The sequence below is a fragment of the Carlito syrichta genome, unplaced genomic scaffold (assembly GCF_000164805.1).
Source record: "Carlito syrichta isolate Samal-C Ts95f unplaced genomic scaffold, Tarsius_syrichta-2.0.1 Scaffold311553, whole genome shotgun sequence".
NCBI classification, from domain to species: domain Eukaryota; kingdom Metazoa; phylum Chordata; class Mammalia; order Primates; family Tarsiidae; genus Carlito; species Carlito syrichta.
Window position 1 is genome coordinate 81,090 of NW_007255649.1, and position 15,713 is coordinate 96,802.

The 15,713-nt window shown below is 50.8% G+C and overlaps 1 protein-coding gene and 1 pseudogene across 1 annotated transcript; both read left to right on the top strand.

Moving 5' to 3' along the window:
* The first annotated feature begins 200 nt into the window (after positions 1-200).
* On the top strand, positions 201-11,642 carry LOC103271348 (glutathione S-transferase theta-3-like). Its single transcript, XM_021717940.1, is given in 8 exon segments — positions 201-242; positions 858-1,002; positions 4,376-4,466; positions 6,089-6,208; positions 6,210-6,233; positions 8,845-9,022; positions 9,355-9,534; positions 11,481-11,642. Coding segments are annotated over 8 exon segments (942 nt in total).
* Positions 11,643-11,734: 92 nt separating this feature from the next.
* Positions 11,735-14,908, top strand: LOC103271337 (annotated as a pseudogene).
* Positions 14,909-15,713: the final 805 nt, after the last annotated feature.

Genomic DNA, 15,713 nt, shown 5'->3' on the forward strand with positions numbered 1-15,713 from the left:
GGATAGGGTCTTCTCACCTCAGGAGGCTTTTGGGGAATTGACAGTGTCATAGCCACAGGCCTCAGAAGCCACAGGGTTGCAGTTGGAGGGACTTGGCCCAGCAAAGGGGGCGGAGAAGGGCTGTGCAATCCTGGGCGCCCTTGGAAACCTCTGGGTAGGCCTCAGCCATCTGGGGGAGGTATTAGCAGAGTGTAATGAATATGACCCCACGGATTGGGAGGGAAGGCTTGTTCCTTCACGGGGTATGGCCTGACCTCTGCATGGAGCATAACGTCAGGCACCTTCCACCCCCAGGCCCCATCCTGGTCACTGGTCCCAGGCACAGAGTTTGGAAGGAGCCTGCTGCATCTCCTTTCTCCTCCTCCCTTTGTGTTCTGGGACCTGTGAAACCCCTTCTCTCTCATACCTCTCTCTCTGGGAGAAGGGAAGAGAGTTGGGCCCACCTCAGGCAGCCCAGGCCTTTCGACCCTGAATCCCCTGCAAGCCGGTGCTGGAAGTGCCCTTGGCGTCCTGCCTCTCATGACCATTCTCACTGCTCCATTTGACGAATGTGGACACTGAGGTCCAGGGAAGGGTGTGACCCGGCAACAACACTCCGGGTCGGACTCCAGGTCTGTCTGTGCCTTCTTCACTAGAGGAAGATACCCACAGCCTGGATGCCGGGAGAGCAGAGATGCGAGAGTGGAGGGGCGCTGATTGGCTCAAAGTTCTCTGGAGTTAACCAGTGGGAGACCAGGGCGTGACCGGGCTGTGGGCTGCCCAGCCGCTGTAGCTGGGTGACCCGGCGGTTCTTGCCTGCCCCAGCCGTTCCTGACCCTGCTCCTGTTCCCGGGCCTGTACCCCAGACTCGTCTCTAGGTCTGCTCGCCCTCCTTTCCTGTCGCCCCTGCCACGGGTCTGGAGCTCTACCTGGACCTGCTGTCCCAGCCCTGCCGCGCCGTCTACATCTTCGCCAAGAAGAATGGTGTCCCCTTCGAGCTACGCCCTGTGGAGCTGATCAAAGGTGGGCTTGGTGGGCGTCCCCGGAAGCGGGGAGGTTGTCTGGGTCCTGATGTGTAGGCGGAGTCCTGCCTGCCAGCGCCACTTTCCCCGGCCAGGTGTGCAGACTGATGGGGAGAGCGTCAGATTCTCCAATGTGGAAACGGTCGCATCAGTTATCACTTATGAATTTTAAAAGAACCTTGATCTTAGCCCACTGAATACAAAACTTGCTTCAAATACAAGTTAAGAGGCAGAGTGGGTACAGAGGAGGGGCAAGGAAGTGGAGTGGGGGCCAGAATGCTCCCCTTATCCCCTCCAGTGAAGTAGTCCCAGTCTCTTGAGTTTCTGCATCTACCAGTAGGAGAGAGTTGTTCTACTTGGATCCCCCCCAGGGGAGCGTCTCTATACTACTGCCCCTGCTTAAATCCCTTCCACTTTTAAGTCTTCCTTACCATTCTTCTGCTTTTTATTTTTCCTGCTTCTGAGTTGCTCTTTCTCATGGGAGTTCTCACTCAGCTGGATGTGCTGTTCCTTAGGGGTTGCAGGGCCCTGAGGGCCCTAGAAAGTCCTGTGACAAGGCAAAGGGGGGAGGCCAGCACCCTCACCCTGAGCTGCAGTGTCTCCTAGCCAAGAAAGATGCAGCTGGAGCAGAAATCAGTGGAGAAGGCAGGGCTATAACTGGATAGTAGAGCAAGTGCCAGAGCCAGAGCCTGCCCAGGGAGTCACCTGCTTTGATGAAGTCTTCCACCTGCTGCTCTTAGTACCACAGCTTGGGCTACCTGATGCAGGATAGGCTGGACATGGAGGCAGTTTCTAGGGGGAGAATGGGCAGGGGTGATTGTATCATTCAGTAGAAGAGCAAAGTGGTTCATAGGTAGACCTATGACCACGCCGGAGCCAGGCTTGACTGAGACCCTTGATCCACACCCATAACTGGCACCTAATGCAGCCTCCAGCACTGGCCTGGGCTGGGGAGTCTGTGAGGAAGTGAGTAAGACCTGGGTACCCTCACTGAGGAGGCAGCCTTGAGAGTTTGGCACAGAAAAGGAAGAAGAGCTGAGTCACTGGAGGCTGGGTGGCTGAATGGAGCAGGTGTTTCTGGCAAGAGTGAGGGTGACCTGAGGACTGCGGGCAGGTGTGGCTAGGGCTCTGCGGTGTGGACAGGTAACCCAGCCTGGTCTGAAGGGCCTGATTCCCACCTGTGATAGGAAGATGGGTCATCAAGGTCAAGCCTAGAGCCCAGGGAAGAGACTGGAAGGTCTGTCATATGAATGATAGGGTAGGCAGGTTAGGCTAGAGAAACCAGGGCTGTAGGAAAGCTCCAAGCTCATTAACACCTGGAGCAGCTGCTGTAAAACCACACACACAGGCAAGTGGCCTAACTATAGGAAATTTCACAGCTACCTGTTAGACTCTTTTTTTTTTTTGAATTGGAGTCTCACTCTGCTGCCCTGGCTAGAGTACAGTGCACACTCATGGCCACTGCAACCTCAACCTGCTGGGCTCTGGTGATCCTTCCACCTCAGCCTTCCAAGTAGCTGGAATTACAGGTGTGTGCCTCCATGACCAGCTAATTATTTTATTGTAGAGTCAAGGTCTTGCCAAGTTGCCCAGGCTGGTCTCGAATCCCTGGACTTAGGCACTCCTCTCGCCTGGGCCTCCCAAAGTGCTGGGATTACAGGTATGAGCCACTGCACCCGGTCCTGTTAGACTTTTATTGGACACACCTGCAGCAGTTTGGTCCTTTCATCCAGGATGCTCGTGGTCAAGAGCTGACCACCAAGGCAGGAACTAGCTTAGAGACCACCTGGAGCATGCGCATCAATAGCCAAGGTTAACTGAGATAATCACGACCCACTTTTATCTTCATTATATGCTCATTATAATATCATTAGCATTGTGGTTTTACTAAATCTTCACTCACCAGGGTGCCATAACAGTCCCTGTGCGACCCTATAAGGCCTAAAACTCCCCCACCTGACATGAGGGAGGAGTAACAAAGATTCAGCCCTAAAGCCACTCATTTACAGGAAAAGCCCACATAAAACCCACTCCTCAACACCCATAAAAATAAAAGTTGTAGCTCAAAAATGGTTGGGGGCTGAAGCAGCAGCTTTTTGTAGCCGGTTTCTGCCTACTCCCCTTTCTTGGGAGTGTAGTCTTCTCCACTTAATAAAGCTACTTTTTTTTTTTTTTTGAGTTGGAGTCTCACTCTGTCACCCAGGCTGAAGTGCAGTGGCACTCTCACGGCCACCGCAGCCTCAATCTTCTGGGCTCCAGCGATCCTTCTGCCTCAGCCTTCTGAGTAGCTGGAACTACAGACATGTGCTACCATGCCCAGTTATTTTTTATTTTATTGTAGAGATAAGGTCTCGCCAGGTTGCTCAGGCTGGTTTCGAACCCGCGGGCTCAAGCAATCCATTCGCCTCGGCCTCCCAAAGTGCTAGTGCTGGGATTAGAGGCTGAGCCACCAAGCCTGGTGAAAGCTACTTATTTATCCTGCTTCTCTGTGCATCTGTTTGCGAATTCATTTGAAACATGAATACAAGAACCTGATGTCGACCATCTCACGCTGGGAGCAACTCCCCCTCATCCTGGTAATGGATAGAACTGGCTGGGAGTAGGAAGTGGATTTGTTACAAGAAGAACATGGGACTGTATAGAACATTCCCACCAAACTGAGAAGGAGCCTAGAGACCAAAGAATGACTTGGTCAAGTCCAGCTTGGTGGGTAGATAAGTTTATTAGGACTTACATACAGGGCACTCCTGGGTGGCAGCAGAACAGCTCCAGAGATTGCCCTGTCACCCATCTCCAAGCTGTTTTTCAGCTAATTTTCAGTAGGCTCTGCCTACTGTATATGCTGAGATGCAATCACACATGTTGAAGCAGAACAATAGTAAGGAAGACACAAAAGATGTACAAGTGGAAGGGATCTAGGCAGGGGTAGGAGGATACCCCCTGGAGGGGGTTGGATTCAGGTAGTAGGTAGATGCAGATATCTTGGTATGTTTCCATATACAATCTGGGATGCTTAGGTTCTTGAGGATATTGCTCCTTGGCTGGACACTATGTTCTTGGTCCACCACCCAAGCTTTAGGGTTCAAATAGTGGACATAACACTCTTAAGTAACCTGGATGGGGGGAACCCATCACGCTACAGCTCCAGGGAATCACCCTTCCCCCATGCTCCAAGGGGTGAGTACAGGAAAGGTAGGCCACTGACAGGGTCAGGGTCTGTGATCCAGTGACTGGCGCAGTGGCCTTCTCTTCCCTAATGTCCCCCAAATAGGGGTCTCAGAAACCTAGAGCCTGGATTTTGGGGCGGAGGGCAGGGGGAGACTCCAGAGGACTCAGGGATTTCCTCCCCGCTCACCTCTCTGATCTCTTCCTAGACCAGCACTACAGCAGTGCCTTTGCCAAAGGGAACGCCCTGAGGATAGTGCTGGCCTTGAAGGATGGGGACTTCACTTTGGCGACTTCACTTTGGCTGAGAGGTAATGGGTCCCTGGGCTGCTGCTGGACCAGGTGGGGCAGTCGGCCATTTGTGTGTCTACTGTTGATGGCTTGGGTCACGGCTTCTAGGCCCACGCACCTGAGCCAGCCCCAGGGTGGAGAGCAGGCTGAGGCAGGTAGAGGTGCCCAGGGCTGGGAGAAACTATAGAAGTTATGGCATCCCCACGCCCCACCTGCATTGTACAGTGAGGAAACGGAGGCTGGATGAGATAAGGGGTTTGTAAAGGTCACAGGGCTCAGCCTGCATCTTGCCTACAAATCTTATGGGGCAAGTGTTATTTCTCTGGCCCTGGGGCTTGAGCAGTGAACACGTCTATGCCCTTGCCCACATTCTAGAAGGGAGAGCTGACAGTAACCCATGTGAACATGTAACACATCAGGGGTGGATGAGTGCTGGGGAGAAAATAAACAGGGTGAGAGAGGGGGTGGGTGCAGTTTTGAATAAGCTGTTGAGGGAAGGGCCCTTGGAGGAGATGATGTCTAAGCAGACACCCACAGGAACAGAGGTGCCAGCAGGAGGGGAAGAGTGTTGTGGTTGGAGGGAAGAGCAAGGGCGAAGGCTCTGAGGTGAGTCGATGCTCACCTCAGGGGGTTGCAGGCTGGGGAGTAAGGGGGCGGGCGTTGCTGGGGTGAGAAGAGCTGGAGGTGAGGGCAGAGGGCAGAATGGGAGACAGGGCAGGCTTGCGTTCTTGCCACAGGTGGATGGGGCCATTGGAGCATTTTAAGCAGAAGAGAGCTGTGATCTGACATATTTTAAAGGATCCCTCTGGCAGGGAGAGAAGGCTGCTGTGGTCACCTGGTATCTGGTGCTGGATCCCCATGGTAGTGGTGGTGGCGCATGGTGGGAGTTGTCAGTTCTGACTGTTCTTGAAAGTCAAACTGCAGGGTTTGCTGAAGGGTTAAAAGTGGGTGGGACAGATGGGAGCCAAGGTCTGGTTGGTGGCTGAATGGAGGTATCCTGTACTGCAACCACATAGTAGCTATGTAGAGCTATATCACAGAGCCATTTGGCTCCAGAGCCTGTGGTCTGTGATGAGCTCTGGGGCTCAGGCTGCATAGGCCAGACACCCTATGGGGTGTGATGAGGCTCTGGGGCTCAGGCCAGACACGATGGGAAGTGAGGCCAGGGGAAGACTTCCTGGGGAAAGGGACTGGAGGCTTTGGACATGTAGAGGTGAGGTGGGACAGGGTGGAAAGCACTGCCCCCATGTCCCTTAGGAGGCCTTTTCCCAGCCCTAGGAGAGTGTCAGGAGGCAGTGGCCTTGCTCATGGCACTGTCCATGCTTGGGATATGTTGGAGAGTAGCATCCAAGTTGCTTTTTTCCTTCAAGACTCACATTGGGTACCCCCTCTTCCTGGAAGCCTTCCCTGAGCTCTCGGCCCCTTCTGAAATTCATGCCATTTTGCTTACTTGCTGTCCTTAGCTCAGATGATGGGCTGGCCCAAGGTAGAGCTGTGTGACCCTGGGCATTACCCAACCTCTCTGAGCCTTACATTCCTGCTCTGTATCATGGGGATAGTGAAAATGCCCCCACAAAATATATGAAGAGTGATCAGGGCATATCTTCTACTCCTGCTGTGACCTCCCAGTGTGCCATCTTGCTATATCTGAGCCACAAATACAAAGCCCCTGACAACTGGTACCCCCAGGAACTGCAGGCCTGCACCCGTGTGGATGAGTACCTGTCGTGGCAGCACACAACTCTGGAGGATCTGCTCCCAGGCCGTGTGGCAGAAGGTGAGCCATGGGGGACAGGGACACCAGATTCAGGAATGCCAGAGACTGACTGATCCATTTCCTCAGAGGGGAAACCAAGACACAGAGTCAAGGAGTACTTCTCTCAATGTGCCTTGATTCCTGGGTGACAGAACGAGACCCTGTCTCAAAAGGGGGAGGGGGAGAAGGATTAAAGGTAAAATAAGCAAGAAACTGGAGCAGATCTTCGTAAAGATGTATTAGAAAAAAGTAATGCTTTTTTTTTTCTTTTCTCTTTTGAGTCAGGGGCTCACTGTCATCCAGGCTGAAATGCAGTGGCATGATCATGGCTCCCCGCAGCCTTAACTTCCTGGGCTCAGGCAATCTATCTGCCTCAGCTTCCTGTGTAGCTGAGACTACAGGCATACGTCACCATATCTGGCTAATTTAAATTTTTTTTTTTTTTTTTTTGTAGAGACAAGGTTTCTTGCTATGTTGCCTTGTCTGGTCTCAAATTCCTGGCTCAAGCAATCCTCCTGCCTTGGCCTCCCAAAGTGCTGGGATTAAAGTTATGAGCTACCATGCCTGGCCCAGAATTCTTTAAGATGCTTTAAGAAACCCATCATACAACCTGGGTGTAGTCATCCAAAAAAAAGAAAGAAAAAGAAACCAAACAAAAACAAACCCCACACACGTTTGACATGTGTTCTCTAATGTTTGCAGTGTGGTTACACAGTGCCTGGCACACAGCCAGTGCCCTGTGTTATGAGGGAGCATGACACAGGCTTTCTTATGCCCCGCTGCAGGGACAGTACCACCGCTGTAGAGGGCTCTTTGGCAATGTGTAGGTTTCCATGCCTTAACTGTGCCTTCCTTGAGCCTCTAGGGGCTGAGGGCAGAGCCCTCTCAAGTTGGTGGGGGAAGGAGCCTGGTGCATTTGAGGGCTGAGTGATTGTCGACCCTTGCTACTCAAAGTTTGGTTCACGCACCAGAAGCATCAGCAACACCAGGGACCTTGCTGGAAATGTAGAGTCTCAGGCCCACCTTGACCTACTAATTGGGTATATGCATTTTAACCAGATTCCAGAGAAAGAGCACACACATTCCCACTTGAGAAGATGGGACAGTAGGAGGTGGAGTGGGAGGGCTTCATTTTAAGGTCTTTGTTATGAGGGCAGCAGGGAGCCATGGAAGGCTTTAGGAGGAAAGAGTATGAGCAGACTGGAATTGCAGAAGGATCCCATTGGCTGCCCTGAGTGAGGACCAAGGGGGAGGTGGAGGTTGTCCCTGTTTGAGTAGGAGATGAAGGATCCTGGTGGCCAAGGGTGGGAAGAGGTAGGCAGAGGTGAGGAGAAATCTGAAGGACTGGTGAGGATGGGATGAAGGTCAGAGCAAGGGTGGGCTTTGGGCAGACCCGGACTGGCGGAGGCCATGACAATCCAGGACTCAGCATGGAAACCGAATGAAGACACCCTTCTGGAAGGCAAAGCCCCAGAAGGGATCCGTGTGTGTGGCAAAGCCCCACGGAAAGTCTTGAGGAAAGTTCTACATGAATGTCCTGTGACTCATGGTTGCCTGTTTGTTCCCATTATATTGTTCAATAATAAAGCAGTTAATGCTTCACCATTAGCCATGCCTTAGGAAAGGCAAATAGCAACCCAACGGGTCACAATGACCCAACCAATTACTCCAAAACCTACTGTGACAAAGTGTACTTTTAACTGTTCTACTTTATGTTAAAACTATGGTATCGAGAAATGACAGAAACTGAGGTACAAACTAAAACAAGCACAGTTAAGCCATACAAACAACACCAGAGTAGCCACAAGTTTAAAGCTTTGAAACAATATCACAAACCCTTGCCAACTGTTAGAGCAGGCCCCCATATAGGCTATAATAGGAATGGTAGAATTTGGTGGGCACCTAGAGGAAAGAGTAGTATACAAAACTTAGAATGGCTTGATCCCCCCACTACTTTATACAGGTGCATATGATGATGATATGGTTAGAAAAGTTTGAATAGATGAAAGACATGTTAAGTAGAAAAACTTATCTTTATAGGAAAAAATAAAACGCAGTGGGCCCCCTTGGTGCCTGCTTTCTAAAACCCAAAAAGGTCAGCACTTAGTAAAAAGTAAAATGATTGGTATATAGAAATAAATATAGACACTGCCTCATCACAGACAGCGACCTTTAAATTAAAACTATATAAAGGTTATATGCCTAATACCTTTATATCTATATAGACTATTTACCTTTATAAAGCATAAGTTTTACTTTCCACTTGCTAACCTTTTGACTAATATTAACCTTGCCGTTTTAATAAGTTACCACTTCCAAGAATAGCTAGTTTTTTATATGTAGACATTATTAAACCGTATAATTATCAGAATTGTAAAATCATTAGTACATCATACAATCGTTTCGATTGTTGATTTTTTCCTTTACTGTTAACTTTCTGCTAAGTGTGTGCCAAAAATTAATGATATAAATAAATCAGCACTGGTGTGCTTCAGTGCCAGAGTGCCTGAAAAGAAACTCTGGTCACGACTCTTCCTTCCCTCGCCTCATCACGCCTCCTTCTCGGGTCCCCGTGAACCCCCCGGAGCTGGCCTCCAGCACCTGACCCCCTCTCTGCTTGCTGGCCTACCGGCTGATATTCCCTGTGTTCCTGGGTGAGTTGGTGCCCCCTGAGATGTTAGCAGTCACTTTGGCTGAGCTGGACAGCTGCCTGTAGCTGCTTGAGGACAAGTTCCTGTGGGATCAAGCCTTCCTTACTGGGTCCCATATCTCCATAGCTGACTTGGTGGCCATCACAGAGCTGATGCATGTGAGTGCTATGGGGTGGAGTGGCCCATTGGGCAGTTTGGTATCTAGGGAGGGAGCTGACACCCCAGCTCACATTGTTCTTCCTGGCTGTGGGAATGTAGGTGAGTTACTTCCCCTCTGAGCCTCAGTGTCCCCATGTATAAATTGAGATTTTACATCCCTAACCACAGGGATATTGTGGAGCTTCCTGGTGTCCCCTGGGAGAGGGGCCCCCCAGCCCATTTCACATATGGTAGAGGAGGAAAAATCCAGTCAGGGAACCCCCTAATGCAGGTTGTGCTGCCTTGTGCTTGGGGGTGCCCAACCCTTCTGCTTGGCTCGCTCTTCCCATAGCCTGTCAGCACTGGCTGCCAAGTCTTTGAAAGCCAACCCAAGCTGGCCATGTGGCACCAGCGTGTGGTGGCTGCGGTGGGGAAAGACCTCTTCCAGGAGGCCCATGAAGCTATCCTGAAGACCAAGGGCTTGCCTCCAGCAGTTCCTGCCACAAAGGAGAGGCTGGGACCCTTAATGAAGGTTTTGTTGCCATGAATGGGTATCCCATGTTGGCAGAATAACTAGATGGAGCTGCCTATCTCCCTGGCTATAAGGAAGACATGTCCATACAGGCTCTGGTCTAATGTTCCCTCCAGCATTGTGATCTTTTTGTCTCCCCATCCCACTTTTACCCTTCCATTCCAGCTTCCCTGTGACCTTTGGAAAGAGTTTTAGTAAACACTTATTTGACCCTGTCCCTCTTCTGTGTGAACCTGGTTGGTTCCTCATTGCCCCCACTCCTCCAGAGTGACGCTTCTGGCTGCAGAGGAGTCTTCAGACTCCTCTCTGGCCTCCCCCCTCGGTCTTCTCACCTTCTTCGCCAAGTGCTCCTCTGGGTTTTTTGGCATTTGGCACCGTGTCACTTCTCCATAGAGACTTCCCTGATCTCCCCAGCCCCAGTCCAGGTCAGTTGATGCCTCTGGACTTTCAGTCCTAGTGTTTTTCTTCCTTAGTCCCAGTAGGGAGCAGGCTCCATGCCTCCTGGGCCAAGCATGTATCACAGATAGGGGGTGATTTTAGGGGGAAAAGCAACTCAAAGTACATGAAAGGTGTCATCCAGAAATAAGTGGTAGAGAAGCAAACAGTAGGACTTCAATAAAACTTAGTGTTTTGTTATACTAAAAAAAAAAAGTAAAGAAACAAAACAAATAGGAGGTACCCTGGTGAAGAGATGTCTGAGTCATGGCTAGGATGGCTAGCTGCAGTGGCTCATGCCTGTAATCCCAGCACTTTGGGAGGCAGAGGAGAGAGGATTGCCTGAGTCCAGGAATTTGAGACCAGCCTGGGCAATATAGCAACACCTCTTCTCTATATTTCATTAAAAAAATTAAAATTAAAAGAAAGAGGTGTCTGAATCAAGAATGGCCTAGGTCTGCCTGCAACACTCTGGGGTGATGCAGTCTCCCACAGGTGCGGTGTAGGGCTAGTTCATGAACATCCTTGCAGGGTATTTCCTGGCCCCCCAGGTGCTGCAGAGCAGCCTTGCTCTCCCAGGTCTATTCATCACCCTGACCACTGGCTTCTCTTCTCCAGGCTCCATAGTGGGTCCCAGACTTGTCACCTGTTCCTGTCTTCTCCCCTTAGGATTGTCACAACTTACCTGTCCAGTGTCTTAGACCCTCTAATATCTCTCTTATCTAATAAATAAGCTGCTCACGGGACAAGATTATGACAGAGACTCTTGGCCACCCTGCCTTTCCATAGTGGCTCTTTTAATATGCACACTTATATAGAAGTTTATATGTGTAATTGAAGTTGTACATATTTACCCAATTTTAGTGATATTTGAAATTACAATTCAGAAAATTTTACAACACCAATGAAAGACTCATGTTCAGCCACACTAACAGATTTCCACTTTATTTACTTTTTTACTTACTTATTTATTTTGAGTTGGAGTCTCACTCTATTGCCCAGGCTGGAATGCAGTGGCATGCTCACAGCCACCACAGCCTCGACCCACTGTGCTCAGGTGATCCTTCAGCCTCAGTTTTCCAAGTAGCTGGAATTACATGCATGCACCACCACGCCCAGCTAATTTTCTGATTTATTGTAGAGATGAGCTCAGGCAATCCTCTCACCTCAGCCTCCCAAAGTGCTGGGATAAGCCTTGCACCCGGCCCGATTTCCACATTATTTAAACACCTTTTGTCAACCCAGTAGATAGTGGCTCACCACCGGCACAAGAAGCTACAAAGGTAGATGACTTTGTAGCGAGGGTCTCTCTCTTTCAGCCCCGACCACACATGCCATCAGGTTTTCATTTCACATTGAACATGAAATTGCCTGACTTTGAAAAGGCAACTTACATTCAAAAAAATCTTATAACTCCCGTGGGGATGGTTGTTAGGGTCGAGCCTGGGGGAGGCCCCTACAAGTGTGTTTGTGTTTGAGGGTGTTCAGACTTCTATCCAAATGTGGGCTAGGAACCAGGAGATCACAACGTTGAAATCCGGAGGAAAGAAAAATCTCTGTCCATGGGATGGGAGCTGGAGACGGGCCAGGCCGCGGTGGGCGGGGCCGAGCGAAAGGACTTCCGGAAAGCTGAGCCAGAGCACGTGACTATTGTCGGCAGAAGCGGGGTGTAGCCTCGACAGCCAATCAGGGAGCGTTGAGTCTCCGCTCAGCCAATGGGGACCTGGTTTACGTGGCGCCCGCCCTAGCTCTCCGGCCTGCGAGCCTTGGCTGGGTTCTTTACCTTCCAAGGCTGCTATCGCTTTCCTGCGGAATATGCCATTCCTGGAGCTGGACACGAACTTGCCCGCCAACCGAGTGCCCGCGGGGCTGGAGAAACGGCTCTGCGCGGCCGCTGCCGCCATCCTGGGCAAACCTGAGGACGTGAGCGTGGGCCAGGGAGCACGGGGCGAAGGGAGGTTGGTGCACCAGGGGTCCGGCTCTGTCTCTGCCCCGCCTTCCCCACAGCGACCCTGACTCTCTCCTTAGGCACCCTTCCAATCCGCCCACCAAGCGGATTTATGCCTTATGATCTTGTGACTCCCCTTCCCCTTGTCTGCCCCTTGTCACCCTCCTAGCCATGACCCCGACGTGACCTCCAGGGAAGACACGTGACCAAGTCCCTGACCCTGCGGGCACCATGCGTTTAGGCGCTCGCGCGCTGGGGTCCCCAGAGGTAGCCTGGCCGGCCCCAGCTTCGGGCGAAACTTTCGTGTCTCTTGCAGCTCGTGAACATGGCGGTGCAGCCAGATCTGACCATGGCGCTGAACGACTCTGGATCCCTGTGCGCAGCTGTTCGTCTCCTCCATTGGCGTGGTGGGCACAGCAGAGGAGAACCGCAGCCACAGTGCCCGCTTCTTCGAGTTCCTCACCAAGGAGCTGGCCTTGGGCCAGGACCGGTGCGTAGGGGTAGGGTAGCAAGAGGATCCGTTTTGGGACTGCTGTGTGACTAGAGGCTAGTGATCCCACCCCCCGGGGAAAACATACATTCCTTGTCCTGCCCAGGAAGGACACATTCGGCCCCTTGACCCCTCAGGTCCCTCAGGTCCATCTTCAGAGTGGCTGCAGGATTGAATGAATTTCTGACCCTGTTCCTCAGTGTTTCCATCTGTGAACTGGGAAGGCTGTATTTGAACCATTCCCTAGGGGCACTGCAAGGGCTATGTGGGATGGTCTTGCAATGCTCTACCTTCCTTGGCACCTGACAGCGTAGGTACTCCTGACTGAACTCTGATTTTCAAGGAGAACTTGTCCGGGCTGGCCAGAGAAATTCTGGGTATGTCCTGTGGCCTAACTAGGTTGCAGCTGAGGCTCTGGGGATGGTCACAGAGTAGTGAAAAAGAGCATTGGCCTGGATGTCTAAACACCTAGATTCTGGACTCCAGCACAGCTAGGGGACTCCAGGAAAACCTGGAAATAAGTTATTTCAGGTTTGCAACCTCCTCTTTTGTGAATACAGTGTGGGTGGGTGAAATGACCTCCCTCCCCCACAAGAAGCCCCTACAGCCCAAACCTGGCATTCTGTGACAGGGTTAAAATTTCCTCTCTTGGGTGAAAAATATTTTTGAGATAAGTACATGATGAAGTATGGGCATGAGAAGCTTGAAAGGACCTTCCATAATGGAACCTTTGTTGTCCCAGAAAGGCTACTGAGGAATAGCTGATCCTGGTGGGTGCTCATACCTGGTCCGCAAGCTAGGGAGAGAATACAGTCAGCCCTCTATAACTGTGGGTTTTACAATGCTAAATTCAACCAACTATGGACTGAAGTATTTGAGAAAAAAAAAAAGGACAATTGTATGTATACTGAACACGTACCACCTTTTTTCCTTATTCTCTGAACAATACAGTATAACAACTATTTAAATAGCGTGTACATTGCATTAGGTATTATAAGGAATCTAGAGATGATTTAAAGTATATGGGAGGATGTACCTAGGATATATGCAAATACACCATTTAAGGGGCTTGAGTATCTGGATTTTGGTATTCTTGGTCCTGGAACCAATTCCTTACAAATATCAAGGGACAACTATAATTTTAACAATAAATAATGTACAAATACCTACTACATGATTCCATTTGATCCTTATGAGCTCTGTCCATGCTCCCCTTGTGTAAATATGCCATCCCCATGAGGTAGGTATCTCCATTATGCTGTTTTACGATGGGAAGATAAAGGCTGTCATACACCCCTCCTCTGCCTCCGGTCAGGCTGTACCAGGCTCTGGTGCTCTTCCCTGGAGACTTCTTGTCACCTCTGTGAGAGGGACATGTTCATTCCACATACATTAGTCAGGGGTCACCTTGTGGTTGGCCTTGAGCCAGGCTTTGAGAAAACAGTTGACTGAGGCACTGTGCATGCCCTTAGGGAGCCTGCAGTCAGGAGGAGGTAGGCTGCCCTGGGTCCACAGACCAGTAGAGATGATTGCACTTGCAGCATACACACTGAGGCTGCTGTGTTGAGGGTGTGTCCTGGGTGGGCCATGCTGATATTCGGTCATCATCCAATGCCTGACAGTCCCACTATCCTGTGGGGGTCCAGGAAGATCATTGCTGGGATGAGCAGGCTTACCAAATGCCTGGCGGGCTGAGACAGGCTGTTCTGAGAGCCCACAGTGGGAGTACCTGGTAGGGGTCTTGCAAGGTAAGGTGTTGTTGAAGAGCTAATGACATCTTTTTCTCTTATCTCCTGAAGGATAATTATCCGCTTTTCCCCGTTGGAGCCCTGGCAGATTGGCAAGAAAGGGACGGTCATGACTTTTTTATGATTGGCATAGAGGAATCCTGGGCATCTGTGAGCTGGTTGCCTTTTCCAGAGAGGCCTTCTGTCAGAGCGAGGGCCTGGTAGATACCAGCTTCAGGCACCCGCCTCACGCAGTCTTGTCTGTGACCTCATAGTCCTCTTACCCATCCTCATGCCAAATAAATGAAGAGAACTTCATTGTTCAAACATGACTTCTTTACCTTCCTGTACTCTTCCTGGGCATCCTGGGCCACCATGGGCAGCAGGCTTGTGGATGAGGAGGACATCTTAGGGAACCTGGAGGTAGGGTGATTTCCATCTTCAGGGCTGCTGTCTGATATGTTTAGATCTGGGGGTAGTGTGATCAGCCTGGAACCTTTGCTGTCCATGCCCATGTGCAGGCCTGTGGGGAAATGCAGGCAGCTGGTCTAGCCTAGACCTTCCTGCAGACTCTGCTGACCTCCTGAGGTTCCTTTCTTCAGCCTTGGGTGGCCTGGGCCATTCTGTCTCCATAATCTGCTATACCATGCCAGGGAACAGGGCAGGCTGGGCTTCAGGACTTGCTAATTCTTGTCTTTAGTGTGCTAGTGAATACCAGATTCAGATTCTCAGTCTGTGTGTATACATCATTAATAAAATTCATTTCTAATGGAATATGGCTGCTGTTTGTACCTGACCATCCCGAGGACTCTTATTAAAAGCTAGGTCTTAGGCCAGGCTTGGTGGCTAAGCCTGTAATCCCAGCACTTTGGGAGGCCGAGGCGAGTGGATTGCCTGAGCCTGTGGGTTCAGACCAGCCTGGGCAACTTGGCAAGACCTCATCTCTACAATAAATCAAAAATTAGCAGGGTGTGGTAGCATATACCTGTAGTTCAGGCTACTTGGAATGGTGAGGCGGAGTCCAGAAGGTAGACACTGGGGTGGCCATGAGTGTGCCACTGCACTCCAACCTGGGTGAGCTAGGTCTTGGAGTTTCCTTGGCTACCAGGCCCAACTGCTTTTGCATGCATTCTTCTGCCAACATGTTTCATGGGTGTCCTGCTTCCACAAGGAGCTCCGGGAATATTTGTGGGTTGAATATGAATAAATGGTTGCAGTCCCCAAGGATGGGATTCAGGCCTAGCTCTCCCAAGACCACAAGGCAGCAGTCCCTGTCTATCCTGCCCATATTGAATCTACCATCCTCACTGTAGTAAGAGTGATATGTTATCTGCTTGCTTGTTTGGACTGGGCTCTCCCCACTCCAGAGCTCTCTCTCCATCATGGCCCTGTGCTTTTCCTTATGGGAATACTGTGCTGCCTGAGGCTCCTGCATGATCTGCAGTTTCTCACCCCAGAAACTGCCACACAGCTCCCTGCAGCTTGGACTGCCCTTCCCACCTTTTTTCAACTGTTTCACTCCAGCACGGTTGGTGGAAGCTCTGTCCAAGACTGCACATTAATTCCACGCAGTTTTGAA